Source organism: Asterias amurensis, chromosome 4 (assembly GCF_032118995.1).
Source record: "Asterias amurensis chromosome 4, ASM3211899v1".
Taxonomy (NCBI): Eukaryota; Metazoa; Echinodermata; class Asteroidea; order Forcipulatida; family Asteriidae; genus Asterias; species Asterias amurensis.
The window spans coordinates 3,007,233-3,026,925 of record NC_092651.1 but is presented as its reverse complement, the minus strand read 5'-3'; the positions used below and the strand labels follow the sequence as shown (position 1 = coordinate 3,026,925).

The following is a 19,693-nucleotide window of genomic DNA, read 5'->3' as shown; positions in this document are numbered from 1 at the left end:
AATAAAATAAAGCATTTTGAGAAACCTTTTACTTGGAAGTAATGCGATCATGTACAAAGATACCATTTTGTTTGCCCTTAGATTTGAATCTGAGAAGCGTTACTGTCGGTTATGCTTCTCATATTGTGTATTCCAATTAGGGATTACTCTTCCTGCGTGGACATACATGCATTCGCTCTAGATTTTCGGTGATATCTCTTAAACACAACCACCTTTTGAAAATAAATTTGCACGTGTTAATTCATCGTATAGGCGATGTGACCTCGGACGTCGCTCGAAAACCTTTGTGTTTTGGCAGCCAGCTAGAAAGTGTACGCAATCTTACCATGACTACGTGTCTTTTTGCCCGGCGAAACACGACGTATACAGTGTTTTGTCAACAGAGGGCGATTTGAAACATAGGTAACATCGTCTATACTTCCACATTATAAAGGATAAAAACAATTGAATGGTTCCAAAAACAAAGTATAATTTTCCTTCAAGATGAACTAACACAAAAGCCCAAAACAAATGTGTTTTTTTTTACAAGCATACACAGACAAAATTAATAAGTGACATACATACACCTGTATTCATTTATCTTGTTTTATTTGAATCAGGAAGATTATTGTATAAGGCGGGCTAAAGATACCAAATTAAAATACAGCACTGTGCTTAAATTAAAAATGGTGCAATACGCAAGTACTGATTTTATTACGTTGTATTTGCCAGACAAGCATTCGACAGAATCAGAGTCCCAAATGCCGAAACAAATTTTAAAATGATCGTTAGAATTTCTGTGATTATGAATTCATGAATTTCTTATTTATACAATACGTGTCATCAATGTACTGTGATGTGGAAACTTATTAAAATCCAAATGCATTAAACACAAAATTGTTCTTCATACCATAACCCTTTAATATAAAAACTTTCGCAAACGCGCATGCAAGAATTTGACGGTAAAAGTTTGGAACCTGAAAAACTGTTTTTTTTTTGGGGGGGGGGGGAAATAAAGACCTTTATCAAGTTTTGATTGCAGAAAACTTTTAACTGTGTGATTCTTACACACTGACAACTTAAGCGGTGAAATTTTCAATATACATGTATTTAGTATGGATCACAACATTACATTTTGTTTTGTATTATACAGCCTTACATTCACCAACAAAACTTGAGAATAAAAAAAATAATAATTCACCCTCCATGCTCGGTATTACACTAAATAATCCTTAAAATAAACCAATATATCGATATCCTCAGGAAATAATGGGGTATCCTTTGTAAATCTTTACTGTTATATGACATATGTACATTTCAGATCATTATAATGCAAACAGACTGTTACCAAAAAAAAACACAAACAAAAAATATGTAATATAACCATTAGAGGGAATATCACCATTAAATGACATATCCACATCAATGGTTTACGAGATCGGTTAAATAAAAAGTTACAACAGAAAAATTACAAGATAATTCGGAACATTCTTCTCGATTAACTAATGAAGCTTCAACAGAAAAATAGCATCTTGGTTTATCAGGCAAAGCATTAGACTAGTTCCTACTAAACACAGCTATCTACACTGCAATGAAAATCCTTAACGCTTTGTACATTTAAATGTTCAGGAGATGTTCCATAGACAGCACGCAAGAATGGTACGCTAATCTGGGCTTCTGGGCACCTCCAATACCCAGAGCGTGTATTATGGCAAGTGTTCAAGCCTGTATGCTTTTGATTTTTTAAAAGGGCAAGGGCACCGAGGCCTTTTTTTCCCTCCTTAAGCACACGAAAAGGCGTGCTAACCTTCCGGTACTATATTATCACAATGACTGACGTAAGATTACAAATCCATTGTGAACGTGCTAGATGGCCGCCTAACTTTCCTGCTAACCTGTGAAATACAATAACACCTCAGCAAATTTAACTGCTACAGTAAGCACGAAAATTTGCATACCGTAGTGGCTCTATAAAATTGGGCCATGGTCTATATATTCCAAGCTAACTTTCCTGGATAAACCTGTGCGTGTACTGCATAATATCTGTATATACAAACCGTCTTACAATGCTTTCTGTATTTTTAATGAAGATTTTAGGCCGTCAAAAACATTCAAAATCTCCCCCAACAAGTAAAAGATCACTTCAAAAAGGTCTCCTAAGATTGAGGGGAGATAAGGACCCTAATGCTGGACAGGGAGAGTGGAGGGTTGCGACCAAATCCCGAATTGGTGTAGAATAGACTACACCTCACTTCATCGCATTAGAATGCTTAAGCATCAAAAGTTGCAAAGCACAAGAAAATTATGCTTACCAGAACCAGTTTACTAGCTAAACTATCATTTTAAATGTACAAAATGTAACTGTCATCATGCTTAGTTTTGGCGTCATGCTTTAAGTTATGTTGAGCCAACAAATTTTAAGCAATATTTTTTTGCTTAAAGCAGCTCTATGACATTGGGCCCTGATAAGGCTCAAACTGTCGAACAGAAATAGAAAATCTTCTCCTAACCACTTCTTAATACAACTCCCAATCTTTGTATAGTATTTACTTGCACTTTTCTACACTGAGTGATGAGCCATTCTCTACTGCTGGTATGTCGACTTGTTTGATGTGATCTGGCTTATCTCCGTTCTCGTACTTCTCCCACATCTTATAGAAGAGTCCTTCGAGGCCCATGGTGTATGTCTTGACATTGAAGAGTGGACTCTCGGTACGACCCTTCCACACTTTGAACTTCATTTGCTCACGGCTGTAAAGAAAACAAAAAACATAATGAGTTAATTTGTATTTCTTTAAAAAAAATGTATGAGTACATCTTTAAGAAATTGACAATATTTTATTTGTAAAAAAACAAACAATTACAATTTTTGTAAATGTATGTGCTTATCTTTTAGAAATTGATACACAATTGAAAAAAACAAACACCTAGTACTTAAAGACACTGGACACTATTGGTTAGTGTCAAAGACTAGTCTTCATAGTTGGTGTATCTCAACATATGCATAAAATGACAAACTTGTGAAAATTTTAGCAGTCGTTGAAGTTGTGAGATATTAATGAAAGATAAAACACCCTTGTCGCACCATGGTCACACGAAGTTGTGTGCTTTCAGATGCTTGGTTTTGAGACCTCAAATTCTAAATCTGAGGTCTAGAAATCAAATTCGTGGAAAAATTAATTCTTTCTCGAAAACTACTTCACTTCAGAGGGGGCCGTTTCTCACAATGTTTTATACCATCAACCTCTCCTCATTACTTGTAATCAAGAAAGGTTTTATGATAATAATTATTTTAAGTAATTACCATTAGTGTCCCGTGCCTTTTACTCGATTAAAACCAAAGTTTCTTATAACACAACTCAAATAATGAAACAACTATTACACCTAGAGTAAACTTGGAAAATTAAACTTTAATACCGGCCCAAAAGTGTTAGTTAAGTCTGTCTCACCTATTATGGCTCATCAAGATTCATATCTTATGCATATGTTGAGATACAGGAAGTAAGACGACTGGTCTTTGACAATTACCAATAGTGTCCAGTGTCTCTAAGCATGTAAATAAGTACTTACAATTCTAGGTCTGTTCCCAGCCTTGTAGCAATGGTCTCATATTCCTGCCTAGAAGAGGCAACCAATTCAGTGCACCCTAGACAATTGAGCTGTGATGCAGCGACACGAGATGCCAAAGTTTCACCTGTAACAAAATACAATCAATTTACTATTAGTGTTGTCCTAGCAAGTAATAATTTTGTTGACATTAAACACTTGATCACAATTGTAATTTATTTAAAAAATATAATTTATATAGTCTTATAGCCCGCGTTTCAACTGATAAGGTATTCAAGGAGCCTGAACAAACAAAACAATCCAAGACAGGATTTTTAATTTTGTTTAAATTATGAAACCCAAGTGATGTTGCACCATATAATGGTTTACAGGTGCTGCGGCGCAAAAGCCAGGCCACTGCCAGACACACCAGGGCAAACCCCTTCTCTAAGCGAAAAGTGTAACCGGGGCCAATATTTCATAAAACCTGCAAGCACAAAAACTTGCTAAGCACAGCAAAAAATATTGCTTTAAATACAGAAATGGGTTACCAGCCAAAATAACAATAAGTTTACATTGCTCTGAATGGTGTCCCACTCAACTTTTGCATAGCAAAGAAATTTGTCAAGCAGTATTTTCTGCCTTACAGCTTTATGAAATTGAACATGCATTTCGCAGCCAGGGGACCTAGTGCTTTACATCCCGTCATATTGACAAACAAAAATGGTCGAGTGTCTTGCTAAGGAAAATAAGTGTCACAAATGGAACTGGAACCCACACTCTACTGTTGTGTACAATGTAAAAGACCCAGTACACTTATCAAAAAGAGAAGGGGTTCGCCCCAGTGTTTCTGGTTTGATAGGCAGCATTTTGCGCCACAGCACCTGCTATGTAAAAGTAGTAGTTGTCATACTTCAAACTTAGACCAACATACCCCCTCAAGAAAGTGATGGGTTATGCGCATTATATAAGAAGCCATTATTATTATTATAGCTATGAACACTGTGACTCACCAGGTAGGGTGACCATTGGGGTACCTGCCCACAGTACATCCATTCCCGTCGTATGACCATTGCAGAGTGGTGTATCTAAACACACATCAGCAACTTGACCACGACGGACGTGTTCTTCCTTTGAAGCAACAGGAGAGAAGATGAGACGGCCAGCCGGCATGCCTAGACGGGTTGCAGTTGCTGATAGGTGTGGTTCACCAGTAGCAGGGAAGCGGAGAAGCCACAAAACGCTATTGGGTACCTTTTTGATAATCTGTAAAAGAAAGGCAATACACACAATGTCAAAAAGTGAGGTATGAATCAAGAAGTTAAAGGAATTCAGAGGTCAAGCGTTTATATTAATAATTTTTTCTTACATTTAATGTGCAATTTCAAATGTGCGAATAACAGGGGTGTGATGGGCTGTTAAAAAAACACCCTGAACTGTGAGCTCAAACCATGAAAGCTTTAGAGAGCGCTAGAGCTTGCGAGAGCGAACCCAGCTTTAAAGGGAAGGTACACGTTTGGTAATGGTCAAAGACCAGTGTTCTCACTTGGTGTATCCCATCTTAACCATAAAATAACAAGCCTGTGAAAATTTTGACTCATTTGGTCATCAAAGTTGCGAGAAAATTATGAAAGAAAAAACACTCTTGTTGGATGAATTTGTGCACTTTCAGATAGGAATAAAAGACTTCAAACTAGAAGTCTTTTGTTATTTAACTGAGAAATTACCTCGTTCTCAAAACCTATGCTACTTCAGAGGGAGTCGTTTCTCACAATGTTTTATACTATCAACAGCTCTCCAATGTTCGTTACCAAGTCAGTTTTTAAGTTAATACTTGTTTTGAGTAATTACCAAACGTGTACCTTTCCTTTAACAAACATTTATCTTTGGTTTTAACTTCCCTTTTTTTTTTAAGAACTTGATCTGAATAAAAACGTTTTTTTTTCCTTCTCCTTTATGTAGTATTATTATTATCATCATTATTAATTTTGGGGGGTTGGGTAGGGATGGGGGTGGTGTTTCCGGTTAAAAATGGAGAAATCACATCCCTGAAATTAATTCTGCAATATAGGACTTACAAAGGGCAAACAAGAAAGGAATACTCACAGAAACCCACATCTGCAATGTGGCTGGGTCGATCTTGTACAGTTGATTAAAGTTGCAGTAGACAATTGCATCATCAGGGATGTTGTACATTGAGCGAGTGGTGATGATGGGAGTTGATGGGATTTCCTCCCCAGTAGCTGCCTTGGCCTGCACCTTTAAAGTTAAACAAGATCAACAACATTAATGTCATAATTAAAGCAATAATTCATAGATATCAATCAAAGCTTGTTCTTATTAACAACAACTTTTAGAAGTGCACAAAACCTATTGTGCCCTATTGTGGACACTGTTGGTCAAAATATTTGTTAGCATAAAAAGTAATTGGGAGATGTTGATAGTATAAAACATTGTCAGAAACTACTCCCTCTGAAGTAACGTAATCTTTGAGAAAGAAGTTATTTTCCCCTAAAATATTTGAAGTTGATTTTGAGACCTCAGAATTAGATTTCCGGTCCAGAAATCAAGCGTCTGAAAGCACACAACTTTGTGTGACAAGGGTGTTTTTTCTTCCATTATTATCTCGCAACTTTGAAGACCAACTCAACCGAGTTCAAATTTTCACAGGTTTGTTATTTCATGCACATGTTGAGATACACTAAGTGAGAAGACTGATCTTTAACAATTACCAATAGTATCCAGTGTCTCAAACTATTTTCGTGCCAAGATCCTACATGTATGATATATTTATGTATTCCGAAAGCGCTATAATCTATATACTGTCAACCACTCCCCATGACTGATTATCAACAAAGGTTTTATGCTAATAAATATTTTGAGTAATTACCAATAGTGTCCACTGCCTTAAATAATGATTACCATTCAGAATGGAACTGCTCTTACCTGGTTAACAGCCAGTCCATGTGTGATATTCATTCCATTGATTGATGCTTGGGCATGTCCCTGAAGTACCATGGTGTTCAGTGCTTGTGAAATGGAATTATCTAGACAGGGAAACGTCAGTTTCGTTGCCATACCATTTTGGTTTGTGCTGTTGCTCAAATCCACCTGAATAATCCAGATAATAAAAATAAATTATTAATTTATTACCGTTTTATTTGTCATTACTATACCTCATACATATTCATGACAGAGAGTCGAGTTCTCATTGGTCCATTCATCATCACGTGCCAGGTGTTAATTTTGCTAACTACCAAGCGCACGTGAGTATTCACGAAAGATGTAAATGGGCAGGACAAGTAAAATTTCCCCGGGAGCTATTGTACTTGTCATGCGGACTACCATTGCGCGACGCCATCCCCGGCGCTATTGATCGTGGCACTGTTTTGTATAATATACATGCTCGAACAGCGCTCTCTACGCAACATACAACACATGAACAAACTTATCATGTGCATTTTGTTTCACAGTAATCATTTTCTCTTGCTCAAAACTCATGTTCCGGTAACTGAATATGTATGAAGTATAGTAAAACAAATATAACATGTTTTATTTCGGGTGACTAGTCGATGAGTTCCCCTCTTTTCAATAAGAGCACTGGGTTCTTTTACATGCGTTACACAATATATGGGATCAACGGATTTTCGTCCCATATTAAGGACGAGATAATGAATCTTGTTCATAATTACCTTATCTGATAATGAGACGCCGTTAGCAACGGCTCCACCAACTGTAGCAGGTGCCACAGCATTGACCTTCTCCATGAACCCTTTGACATCCAATGCATTGATGATACCAACGGTGTCCCTCTTCAGTCCTTCCTTGGATTCAATGATGACTTTATCCAAGAGATGGGGAAACATATTCCAGTGATCCCCAATGAAGAAGGTATGCGGCATGTAAGCTAGTTTCTCAGAGTAATGGGGGTTGAGATCATTTGGTGATGTCACACCGTCTGTGATCAGGTAGTCCATGAACGAAGCTCCACTTGTACCAGGATAACCAAGCCACATGCTCTGCAAGGGAAAAATCACTCAATTAAGTCAACCATACATACCAACCATACATACCATACATACACAAAATTGGGTAATTTTTAGGGAAGTATAAATTATTATACAAACATTTTCATGAGTTGAAAGATGGAATGTTCTTTTCAACGAGGCAGTGTAAATAAACCATACATGCGGAGTAAGTAAATCATACATACACAAAAGTGGGTAATGTTTAGGTAAAGGTGTTTAGGTGGGTAAATCTTTGTAAATTTGATTGGAGGATACAACTTTGAAAATATGACGATACACCCATTTCTTTTGGTTCAGCTTGTTTTGAGCATTCTGGTACTGCTGCATATTTGAGACCCTCCGTCAATGTTTATGTGCCGCAATAACTACCACTGCATTATCAAAACACTCACACACAGAGATGTGGTACGAACCAAGCAATAGAACAAAACAGATGCAACCAAAAATGCACAGTGAATGGAATGAAAAATGCACGGTGAATGATAATGGTACATTTATTTGCTATCACGTGACGGACCATCCTCCAATCGAATGGCAAGAATCTGCTTGGGTTTTAATAAAAAATGAATTTCTTGACATTTCTAGTACTTTGTGCTTACCTGGATTGGAGCTGGTCTCAGTGCAAAGATCTCATTGCGTGCGCCTTTTGTATAGCCGTTCATATTGACCAAGATGTGGATGCCATCTGCATTGATTCTGTCTGCTGCTTTACCATTGCATGGTATCTGTGGATCACATAATAATAAGAATAATAATAATAATATTGAAGTCTTATATAGCGCATGTATTTGCCAAACAAGGTACTCAAGGGGCTACAAAGTCTTACAAAACACACGTATTTACCAAAGATACTCAAGGCGCTGAGAATATACAGACATAAAGACAAATCAAAGGTCAAGTTGGTTCACAGAGTACATCAACCTGATTTACAAAAATTCATCATTACGCAATAAGGCCCCAAAAAACAAATTATGTTTAAAGCCCCTTCCACTTTATTTTTTAGAGCACACCTCCCTTTTTCTCCATTGAAACATTTTGTTTTACTATCTCCGATGAAAACAAATATATTTTGAAAGAAAAAGCTTAGCAGGTTGTCTTAAAATATGTGGCCTCCTCTTTCCTTTTTTATTTGGCATAATTAAACTTTTTTTGTTTTTATTAAAACACTTACCTGGGAAAGATCCACAAATGATCCAACTTCTTTCAACACCTTAGCTCTGAAGTTTGTTCCATCGTCAGGACTAAGAGCATAGCAAAATACCTGAAAAACAAAACAAGAGATGTTTTCAGATACACTCCTTTAGTTGTCCATCAAACCTGTTTCCCAATAAATTTGACCCATACAAAGCCAATACTTATTGTACAATTCCAACATCAAAAAGGAACTAGTTTGTTTTTAATGCAAGTCGCCGGACACACAAGGCCTGAAGGCCACTTCAGGGTGGGGGCTACAAATCAACTAATTTTCCAGGGGCCGTTGCCAACTATTTCCGAGTAGAAAGCACTACCTCGCCAAGCAATCATGGTCAAGTGTCACGACCAGTACTCAAACCCATACTCTGCTGATCAGAAACACCACAGCTTGAATCTGGTACTCTAATAAACCCGCTAGGCCACGACACGCCACAAGAGAATGTGCATCACAAAACCCTTTAGTTGTAATTCTAACTCTTCTGGTATCTTTGTGCACGGTACATACCTCCACATTCTCACTGTGTTTGCCTGGGACGCTCTGCATGAGATGAGATGTTGGATGGTTGCCAAAGTCGGAGCTGACATAACCAATCCTCAGCTTACCACCAGACGCTACCAAATCTTTGGGGTACTGGTAGGGGGATTTGTGCAACACATTTATCTGTGAAGTCAATGAAAACATCACAATGAACACATTTCACAATGGCATTCCCTTGAGAAAATGTGTCTCAAGTTTAATATTGATAAATCAAGAACACAAACTTATAAATTAAGCACTTTTTAAGAAAAGATTACTCAAGGCGCTACATTAAAGTTACTACAAAAGTATCAAACTCTCTACTGAAAAATACACCAAACAGGATTGTTAATAACTTGCTGATGTCGCTAAGTAGCTTGTTCAACAAGACTGGAGTAATGTGAAAAAATGCAGAGAATAATGACAGTGCCTTATTTAAAGATCATTGATAGGAAGAAACTACAAACAAATAGTAAGTTCAAGACAACAGAGTGGACTGTTTGAAATGTCAAGACAACACCGACTCTTTTCAAACCAAACACTCACACAAAAGAGATGTACACATGGTTGAACCCGATAGTTTACTATTTATTTATAGTTTCTGCATATTTATCCACACGATGCAAAGCTTGAAACACTTAAAATCATTGATGTAGGTGGGTGCCAAATCATGAAGTGCTTTAAAGACAAGTATGAAATCCAAACAAGTTCTGAATGTTTTACAAGCATTGCATTTTGGTACAGTACCTAGAGGCATGTGAGTTACTACCCATGAATAAAAAGGAAAAGAGAATAACAGGCAAGAAAAAAAGAAGGAAAAGATAACATTCCTATCCTTTTGTACACAAAAAGAATAATTCCAAAACCAAAAAGAGGAAATCAGCTGAAAAAAGGAAGTCTCACACGCTTGTACCTATCTCATGCAAGAAACTTAACTCACCTTCTCTAAACAAAGGTTCCCATGTCGACTGGCAATGGCTTTACGGAAATCAGGAGATAGTGGATAGAGCATACTGTGGTGTGGATGGACAGATGGGAGTCTGTTCTTATCCAGTTGGTCAGCAACGATAGTAACAAGTTGCTTCATACGCTGCTCATAGTCAGACCAGTCACACACAATCTGATGATTATAATAATAAGTAATAATAATGTATTGAGATAATATTACGCTCTCTCCAGGACCAGCCTGTTCGAGGGCGCGTAACTGAAAATGACACACGGAAATTACTCATAAATAGTTCATGAAAAAGTACACCAGTAAAAATAAGCAAAACGATTAAAGGCAAGGTTATCTTTTGGTTATCACTCTTAAAATTCATAGCAATAGAAACTATTCACTTTGAAGTAACGTGGTTAATGTAAAAATCTGTCAGTTTCCATGGCCTAACATTCCAATTTGTTTTACCCCTAACCGATTCATACTTCCTGCAAATGCGAAGCGAATTTTGACCTCACATCGCAGTTTTCGCAGAGAATGTTTCGTATCACATTCACAGGAAATTTGAACCAGGCTTTACTGTCAGTAACATTTCTCAGATCGTATACATATAGATCGTACTGAATATGACACCACTGTTCAAATATATGCCCTACAAGATGGCGTCTGCGAGCTAGGCGTGCTTGTGCCGTAGAAATCAAACCAGGAACATTGCGTGCTCTTTAGACGCGCATAAGGTTTGACCTACATTCATAGCAGCAAAGGGGTTATTTAATACTGTCTATTAAGAATTATTCTTGAAAATCTCAACAATAAAAAGATTTGAAAGGTTGTTAGAATAAATAATGAAATGTATCTTCAACAAGAAAAAAAACTATACAAAAAACAATGATTTTTACTAAGTTCTGAGTATTCTTTTGATGATTTTACATCTGACATGTGATCCTTACCTGTAGACAGTGAGCGAGGTTGCAATAAGCATCTGGGAAATCTGGCTTGAGCTTAAGAGCAGTCCTGTAGGATGCAATTGCATCAGGTATTGAACCAGAGTCCTGAGGTAAAGAAACATCACAATAAAATTAATTTCACAATTCATAGATATCATATCCTACAACCACTTATAAGTTTTAGGCCTAGGTATCATACTCAACAAAAAACTACTATGAAAAATGTATAAGAATGTATTTCAATGGTGTGTATAAAAAATAAATCATGAAATATTGTACCGATTTGAAAGTACCAAAGTAAACAAAGGTTACGTACAAGCTAGGCCTAGGAAGGACTAATCAAATGTGTAACCAGGAGCATGATATATAATATAGATTTAAACAGTTTACAAAGTTACGTAGAAGCTAGGCCAATAAAAAACTAATCAAACGTGTAACCAGGAGCATGATATGTAATGCAGTTTAAAAAATCTCTAGCAAACAATGTACAACTGGTAATAAGACATAACACTTAATTGAAAAGTACAAAGTTAAACACACTAAAATCAACATTGAATATGAAACAAATCGGGAAAAATTGATCGACTTTGAAAGGAAGGTAGAGAGGTGAAGAAAAAGTTTTGTAGAAGCAAGGCCAGAGAAAAATCAAACAATGTACAGAAAGAATGCAATTCAACACTTCTGTAAGTAATATTACTTAATGAAAAGCCATGCGACTCTTAAAGAATAGTACAAAGTTAAACAACCCTAAAATCTACAGTGGATATTTAAAAAATAATGAAAAATTGTATGACTTTGAAAGGAAGGTACAGAAGTAAAGTTTTGCAAAAGCAAAGGCAGAGAACAATCAAACAAATGTATACATCGAGTATAACAAACAATGCAGATTGTAAGCAGGTCACAAGTCAATATCACACAATGTACAGAAAAAATGCATTTCAAGAATAATATGACACCCAATGAAGAATAGAACAAATAATGTAAAAATAATTAAAATAAACAATCATATTACAACATCTTCATAAAAATGCAATACACTTCAAGTCAAGTTATCTCAACAAAATGAACACTTCTTTTAGTGTGCATACCGAGTTACTACAAAAGGCTCTTTCCAAATGCATAACTGAAATAATCAGGACCCAATTTCAAAGAGCTGCTTACACACAAAAACCAGCTAAGCACAACAAAATTATGCTTACTAGACGAAGATTAACAGCCAATCTACTATGTGAGGTACAATTTGTGACTGGTATCCTACTCATTTCTGCTTAGCAGAAATTTGTTTCAGCAATATTTTGTGCATAACAGCTCTATGAAATTGGGCCCAGAATGTAAATGTCTACAAGATCTGGGACCAATGTCATAAAACTGCTTTAAGCAAAAAAAGTAGCCAAGCACAACCGTTTATGCTCACCACAATAAAATTATCAAACGAAATACCATTTCACATGTACAATCTGTGACTGGTTTGCTGCTTATTTTTTTGCTAAGCAGAAGATGTTTAAGCAAGAAATTGGGCCCCGATTGGTTTGATTGGCATTACCAAAGCCTGGTTCTTACCTTGTGAATTGAAGCCAGGTTACTATGTGCATCAGCAAAGGCAGGATTAATCTGGATTGCTCTGGTGTAGCATTGCAGTGCTCCTTGGATGTCTTGCATCTCCTTCAATGTGTTACCCATGTTAGAGTATGCATCGGCGAATGTGGGTGCAATCCTGCGTCAATCAAGATCAATAGATTCAGTTTAGAGAAAGGATCATAATATTATATGTTATTATACCAAAGAACATTTACATGTTTGTTTTTGTCAAGGATAAACGACACAAAAAGCAATCAATGTCAATCAATTTGATTCAGGGATAGGATCAAACGATAAATCTTACATGTGGGCAATTCCAAGCAAACATGGACATGATATCAAAAATTACAATTTTTGTCATAACTTTCTTTCCACTTAGTTATAGTTATGGGCAATTCCATGGTAAGTCGCATTACACTTTTCTGTGTCATTTCTTGATCTTGGTGCTAGTAGTTCTGTGTGAGATATTCTTTCCACTAAAGTTTATAGACTAATTTGTACTTGACATCAAAGGCTTTGAATTGATGATATTATTAGAAATCTTGTGCTCTGGACGTTACTAAGATGTAAAAAGCAGTAAGTCGCATTACACAAAAAAACAAAAAAGCAACAGCGTTGCTGCAAGCCAAAATGCAATTTGCCCGTAAAGATGGCGTCTATAGCAACTTATCTATACGCTCACCTAATAGCTTCTTTGTAGTGTACTAAAGCCTCCTGCAGTTTGCCCTGTTGTTGGAGCACGCTAGCCAGGTTAGAATGTGCAGCAGCAAACTCTGGATACACCTCCAGTGCTTTACAGTACAGCTTGATAGACTCCTCTGTGAAGCTTTGCTCCCTCTTGATGTTGGCCAAGTTGTTGAGAGAGTCTGCATGGGTCGGGCATAGCTGGAGGGCTGTGTTGTAGCATTCTTCTGCCTCGGCTACCTTTCCTTGTTCCTTGAGAGCGTTAGCGAGGTTGCAGTAGGCATCGGGGAAGTGGGGCTGCAACTCGATGGCTCGGCGGTAGGTATCGATGGCAAGATCTATCAACCTGGGAGTAATAAACATAAAAACCAATTCAATTCAATTCAATTGATTATAAACGTCACAGGCCTTCATGAATCATTTTTGAAAGGGCAAGGGCACCAAGGCTTTTTCTCCTTAGTAAAGGGCACCCTATTAGAACATTGTGAATTTCTACTGGCGGAGCATTTCAAAGGCACCAAGGCATGGAGGCCTTCATTGCCTCCGTGAAGTATCAGGCCTGAGATCAGGTTTAAACAATCATGAACACTATTTCCCAGTGTGTATCTTACAATCAAAACACATATAGATTACCCTTATTACCAATACACAAATCCTCATCAAAATAAAATACAACACCAGCATAATCTTCATTATCAAACCATGCCAAAGTATTTTGAAAAATTGTTGGATTCTTTATATTGCCAAATCTTCCATTTAAATTCAAGACCATTTCACAATTATTGTTCAAAAGACATCACAAGTATGACTAGTTATTAAATTAACAGAATCACATTATTATGTCCAAGCACAACAGAAGAAAACCATGAAAATAATGAGCAGATTCACTTACCCCTGCTCGTAGTAGACACAGGCAAGATTACCATGGACAACAGCATGGTTTGGACTCAACTGCAGTGCTCTTAGATAAGCTCCGACCGCCCTGTGGAAAGAGATACAATAATAACACTGTAATGTCTACACAGATAAAATTAACAATGTTGTTTAAAGCCATTACACACTTTCGGTACAGAAAAAAAAAGTTCACAGATTTAAAAATAATTTACAGTGTTTACAGAAGGTAGTCGTAAAGACTTCTCTTGAAATATTATTCCATGAAATGGTTTATTTTTTGAGAAAACATTAAAACAATATCAAGTCTCGATAGCGAGAATTACGGATTAATTTTAAACACATGTCATGACGCGACGAAACGTGGGGAAACAAGGGTGGGTTTTCTCGTCATTTTCTCCTGACTCCGATGACCGAGTGAGCCTAAATTTTCACAGGTTTATTTTATATATAAGTTGTGGTACACGAAGTGTGGGCCTTGTACAATACTGTTTACCGAAAGTGTCCAATGGCTTTAAAGTACAATGGCAAACCTACAAACACTGATACCTCAGAAATAGGAACTCTAGTTTACAAGTCCATAGATAGCGTCGCACAAAGTTGTGCAAGTAAAACTCATTACATGAACACATACAATGATGTATGTATTTGACAGAATATAGATAAACCATTGCATCCTGCAGACATGCACCTTTCTAACTGCCATAAAAAAAGAGGAAATGGTATAGAAAACGAGGAAATGGCCGATCACACTTCACTGTTGTACAGTGTACCGATTTCTATGGCACTGTTTTGAAAAGAAAAAGAGGACATCAGCTGATCAACTGAAAAGTTGCATGCCTGATTGTGTACATAGATTTGTACATAGATTTTGTTGTTTCTTGTCAGTAACAGGAATGTTTTTGTTTTGTTTGCGGCCTTAGAAAAAAATCGAATAATTCCAATTTAATCTGATCAGTTTACAGGTATGTAATGGGTCCGAGTAATCCATCCAGCTTCCAAGAAGTAAACGTGGTCTTACCTGTCAAAGATACGGGCTTCCTTTAGAACATTTCCAAGGTTGATGTATGCATCAAGGAAGTTGGGGTCCAATGTTACAGCCTGTTAAGAAAAGTGTTTAGCTTTGGTTTAGAAACAATGTTCAGATGCATTTGTTCTCTCAGGTAGAATGCATGTTTACATTCACATCAGAAAGGGACATAAAGACCACTCGCAACAAAAGTAACTATGGCAAGTTTGTGAAAATTCAAGTGTGCAATTTATATTGAAAACAGGAATGCAATGCATTCCATATGGCACTCTACGCCTCAGGGGTTTCCCTTAACTTTTTTTTTTCTTCATTCGCCCGCCAGATGAGTCAACCAAAATCGTGGGTCAGCCGCAATTTTTTTCACTAGCCCGCATGTAACACCCGGTAATACCAGGTAAGACTTGTCAAACCATTTTACAAACTTGCAAATAAACTCTTGTTGGGATTTGACTAACAAATTCCTCAATTATTGTGGGATGGAACATCTTGTTGGCTTGCCTGGCAGGCTAGTGCGGGAAGGGCTTTGGCTCGCCTACCCCTGTTGATAATTGCATATGGCGATCGGGTGACCGCTAATTTCGAACCCTGCGCCTCACAATTGACAAGTTAACAAAAAGAAAGTGACATAAAGAGCACTGACAAGAAAAGTAATGATGGCAAGTTTGTAAAGATTCAAGATATGTACAATTTATATTGATAACCATAATGCAATGCATTTGTATGACGCTCTACCAAGCACATAGTGCATCACAATCAACTAGTAAACAAGAACAGAAAAACAATTAATCAAACGATCAATCATAGGCATTAAAACAATGATAAGCCGGGAAATAGATTAGTTTTGAGTTGGTAGTTTAACCTTATTCTGGTTAGCATGTTTTGGTGCTTAGCTACTTTTCGTGCTTAAGCAGCTTTATGAAATTGGGCACTGGTCCATCTATATAGTATAATGTGAGATTGCCAGACTTGGGCCTTGGAAGGCTTTCTATACAAACAGAAGAATTTCAAACACAATTCTTTCCTCACAGGGAGCAAGTGAAATGAATGCATTGGATCATTATGAGATAAGATTGCCAGACGAGGACTCTTACCTTCTCAAAGTGATGTATAGCTAACCATATTTCTCCCTGAGCATTGAAGACACATCCTAGGTTACTCCAAGCAACAGCAAAGTTAGGTTGAGTCTCAATGGCCTTCAAGTAGCATGCCTGTTGACAAACACCCGGGGTAGGATGCATGGGGGGAGGGATCAGCAGGTCAAGGGATTCAGGTCGACCAATTTGAGGGAAACACAAGAGGAAAACAAAAAAACAAAGACGGAAAAGGGAGGGGATATAAAAAGAAGTATTAGTATCTTATAATAGGTAAGGTGTAAAAGAGTAAACTAGGAGAAAAACCATTACACAAGACTGAGGTTTATACAGGCTGTAACCAGACAGGGATTGTCTTTCTTTGGAGTGATAAACTAAAAAAAAAGACATCCATTTCAAAATTCAAACGTCTATGGAAACATTTTTAAGGGCACCATAGTAAAGACAGGGGCAATTTACCAACATTGCATCTGTTAAGTTTCATGGCCAACTTAAAACTAATGAAGGCATACCTTTAGTTATTCTAAATAAGCCATAATTTAAAATGCCTGTTTGCATTCAGTTGTTTGTGTGTAATAAAAGTGCAAATCCGCATATTTATATGTAAATATTACTGCCTGCTGTAATGCAAACTTACCAGTGCGTTTTGCTGCGCGGTACATCCGTACTCATGACTTATAAAAACCTTTAACAAATATAACCCATTATCAGTTGAGCTCATTTCCAAGTTAGGATATCTTTCAAAGTATGTTTTAAATGCAAGATCCTGAGCATTGACGTCATCCAAAAGGATAGGTTGGAGTTGTTATTAAGGACTGTATAAGCAGATGAGTTCGGTTAATGCGAGCTGCGAACATTTGCGCCGCACCGCCAGAAAGCGCATCGCTCCTGCAACCTGTAATGAATCTGTGACTTATCATGTGGGTTTTTATTGTTCTGTATCATCAAATCCTCCCTGCATACCCTCAAAATTAATGTGGACTTCTTTAACACCCAAAGCCTTCGCAAAATCATGGCAATAAATCTGAATATTTTACCAATTTATCAAATGACCAGAAATGTTTAAACCCAGGTTTCCTTGTCACAGATACACCGCTCGCCGCATACTGAGCTTAAGCGCTTGGAACGCGCTGCGCAAAACCTGGCAATATGCATCAAAACAAAAATTGGATATTGCTCCTTGACATTTCTAATTTCAATCTCTTTGCTTTGTCAACAAAAATAATGAGCAAAATTAAAAATGATGAATTATATTTTGAGGAATTTGAAATAGGCAAGATTATTTTTGTAATTGTATATGTCATTGAAGCTTCACATCAATTCCTGCATCAACGATGCATATTCTCACGATTCATAAATGCTTATACCAGCTAGAAAAAAAAGCGGCTGCTGTTGCTGCTGCTAATGATGCCGCTGATGCTGCTGCTGCTTATGCTGCTGCTGCTGCAACCGCTACTGGCGATTCAGTTGCTACTAGCATCGACAGAATTTAAAAAAACATTTCACACAAGTGGTAATCATTCATTGATTTCTTTAAGATTTTCTCCTTGTTTACTACAAAAACAATCGATAAACAAATTACACAAGAGGTTGTTGCTAAACATCAGACGACTTCTTCATCTTTGATGAAACTCTTAAAAAAAAAAAAAAAAAGTTTCTGAATTTATCTCAATGTCAATTTTATTTCATTTTTCTTTGAACCATTTTTATTTTAAGATTTAAAAATGTTTGATTGCATGTAAACATTTGTCAAAATCGCAGAGGTACAAAAAAAGCTTGTTCGAGTGCGCAATCAGTTTTTTTTTCACTGATACAAACCAAGCGAGCATGGCATTTTCTCTCGTTGATGAAGCACGCAAGAAGCAAGAACAGTTATATACATGAGGAGAACCGAAGGATGTACAACCCACTCACAGGGTGCTCTGAAGCTGGTCTTGAGTCCATCTGATGGTTAAAACTGTTGGTTGCGACAATGAAGCATCAACGGGAAAAGCCTTGATAAATACATCAGTATAAGGAAGATTAAAAAGAAGATTTCATTAGTGGTATCTGTTGGGGTGATAAGAATTAATGCCTGCAGTGGAAGAAAAGATATGTCAAGTATATGAAATTTTTTGTCCCCCCCGATATAAGCCAAATAAACTGCTTGGGCCTAAAAAAGCAGCAAGAAATTTACGCGAACTTCAGATCTTATCAAATTATTTTGAGTAGTTATTGCGAGGTTTGTGATCTAGGCTGGGGAGGGTACGCTTGCGTACGAGGTGAAAACCACATCCACCGTGGCAACTAGAAATATTATATAACAATTTAAAATAATTTTATACAGCAATACAAAGTGCTGATTTGGTTTGAACTTTATTTCTTGGTCAATTGATTTTCTGTTGTTGAAAATGGATGTGGCTTCCACCAAACTTTGCTCCGCGCACACAGCAGCACACAAGGAGCCATACCAATATGGTGTCCAAGATCTTGCGATCAACATCCTTTACTCGTTAGTCAGTAACATGTCTTAAAGCAACTTCCTGTATATATTATACACATTTTGAAACTGTACGATGGATGAGTTGGACTTATATTGGTATAACTCCTTTAAACCCTAGCAGGTATCTTGTAAATCAGCTAGTTGAACCTGCAAGTAATTTTGTTATGTATGAAAGAAAACAAGCCCAAGTATGATAAGCATTTGGCCAGGGATCTTTTCCGACAACTGTGCTAATTTAATAACAGACTTGTCAAACTCTTGTTACAGCGTATACTGGTTATTTTGCCAACAATATCTGTTTTTATCTTCTTTAAAGGTCATTTGGTTCCAGGTATTTTTATGAAACAGTGTATATTAGTCACTTTTTAATCAACATTTGAAAGATTTTCTTCATTTAAAAATCATTCCAAGCAGGTTTTTCTTAAATGGTTGTACCAATAGGTTGCATGTTTTCAGAAAAGAACCCCTAGCCCTATTTTCTGAGGTGATTCCACCAAGACAACGGTACAAACCAATGCAATGCAGGCTGTCGTTTCTTGGAGTAGGCAGAATTTGTACCATTGTCTCGGAAGTGGAGTTTTGCAAACTCCCAACCACCTAGAAACCGTGCACGTCAGAGGTCCTTGTGCGTCGTTGCATGAGGGACAAAATAAATCATGCATGTGTCATTGCACATGCATAAATATGTCGATCCCTAGCGCTTCGAATCGCAGCTTCGCCAATTGCGTGCTTGGGGGAGTCTAAGCAGCATCGCTAGGCCGCAGGACCTCTGGTTTGCTCGCCGCTGAC

At 37.2% G+C, this 19,693-nt stretch overlaps 1 protein-coding gene across 2 annotated transcripts in view; it reads right to left on the bottom strand.

Moving 5' to 3' along the window:
* Positions 1-982: 982 nt before the first annotated feature.
* LOC139936065 (UDP-N-acetylglucosamine--peptide N-acetylglucosaminyltransferase 110 kDa subunit-like) overlaps positions 983-19,693 on the bottom strand; it is a 29,175-nt gene continuing 10,464 nt past the window's right edge. Inside the window, exons 3-19 of one of the 2 annotated variants that reach the window (XM_071930786.1) lie at positions 18,337-18,416; positions 16,423-16,539; positions 15,323-15,402; positions 14,303-14,392; positions 13,409-13,756; positions 12,709-12,862; positions 11,152-11,253; positions 10,205-10,384; positions 9,253-9,408; positions 8,725-8,814; positions 8,153-8,278; positions 7,218-7,544; positions 6,472-6,636; positions 5,632-5,784; positions 4,539-4,791; positions 3,550-3,673; positions 983-2,730 (exon numbers count right to left, since the gene is read on the bottom strand). In XM_071930786.1, the coding sequence (XP_071786887.1) occupies positions 2,526-2,730; positions 3,550-3,673; positions 4,539-4,791; positions 5,632-5,784; positions 6,472-6,636; positions 7,218-7,544; positions 8,153-8,278; positions 8,725-8,814; positions 9,253-9,408; positions 10,205-10,384; positions 11,152-11,253; positions 12,709-12,862; positions 13,409-13,756; positions 14,303-14,392; positions 15,323-15,402; positions 16,423-16,539; positions 18,337-18,366 (2,700 nt within the window). In that variant the 5' untranslated portion in view covers positions 18,367-18,416 and the 3' untranslated portion in view covers positions 983-2,525. The remainder of the gene's footprint in view (positions 2,731-3,549; positions 3,674-4,538; positions 4,792-5,631; positions 5,785-6,471; positions 6,637-7,217; positions 7,545-8,152; positions 8,279-8,724; positions 8,815-9,252; positions 9,409-10,204; positions 10,385-11,151; positions 11,254-12,708; positions 12,863-13,408; positions 13,757-14,302; positions 14,393-15,322; positions 15,403-16,422; positions 16,540-18,336; positions 18,417-19,693) is intronic. The other variant, XM_071930785.1, reaches the window with a different exon arrangement.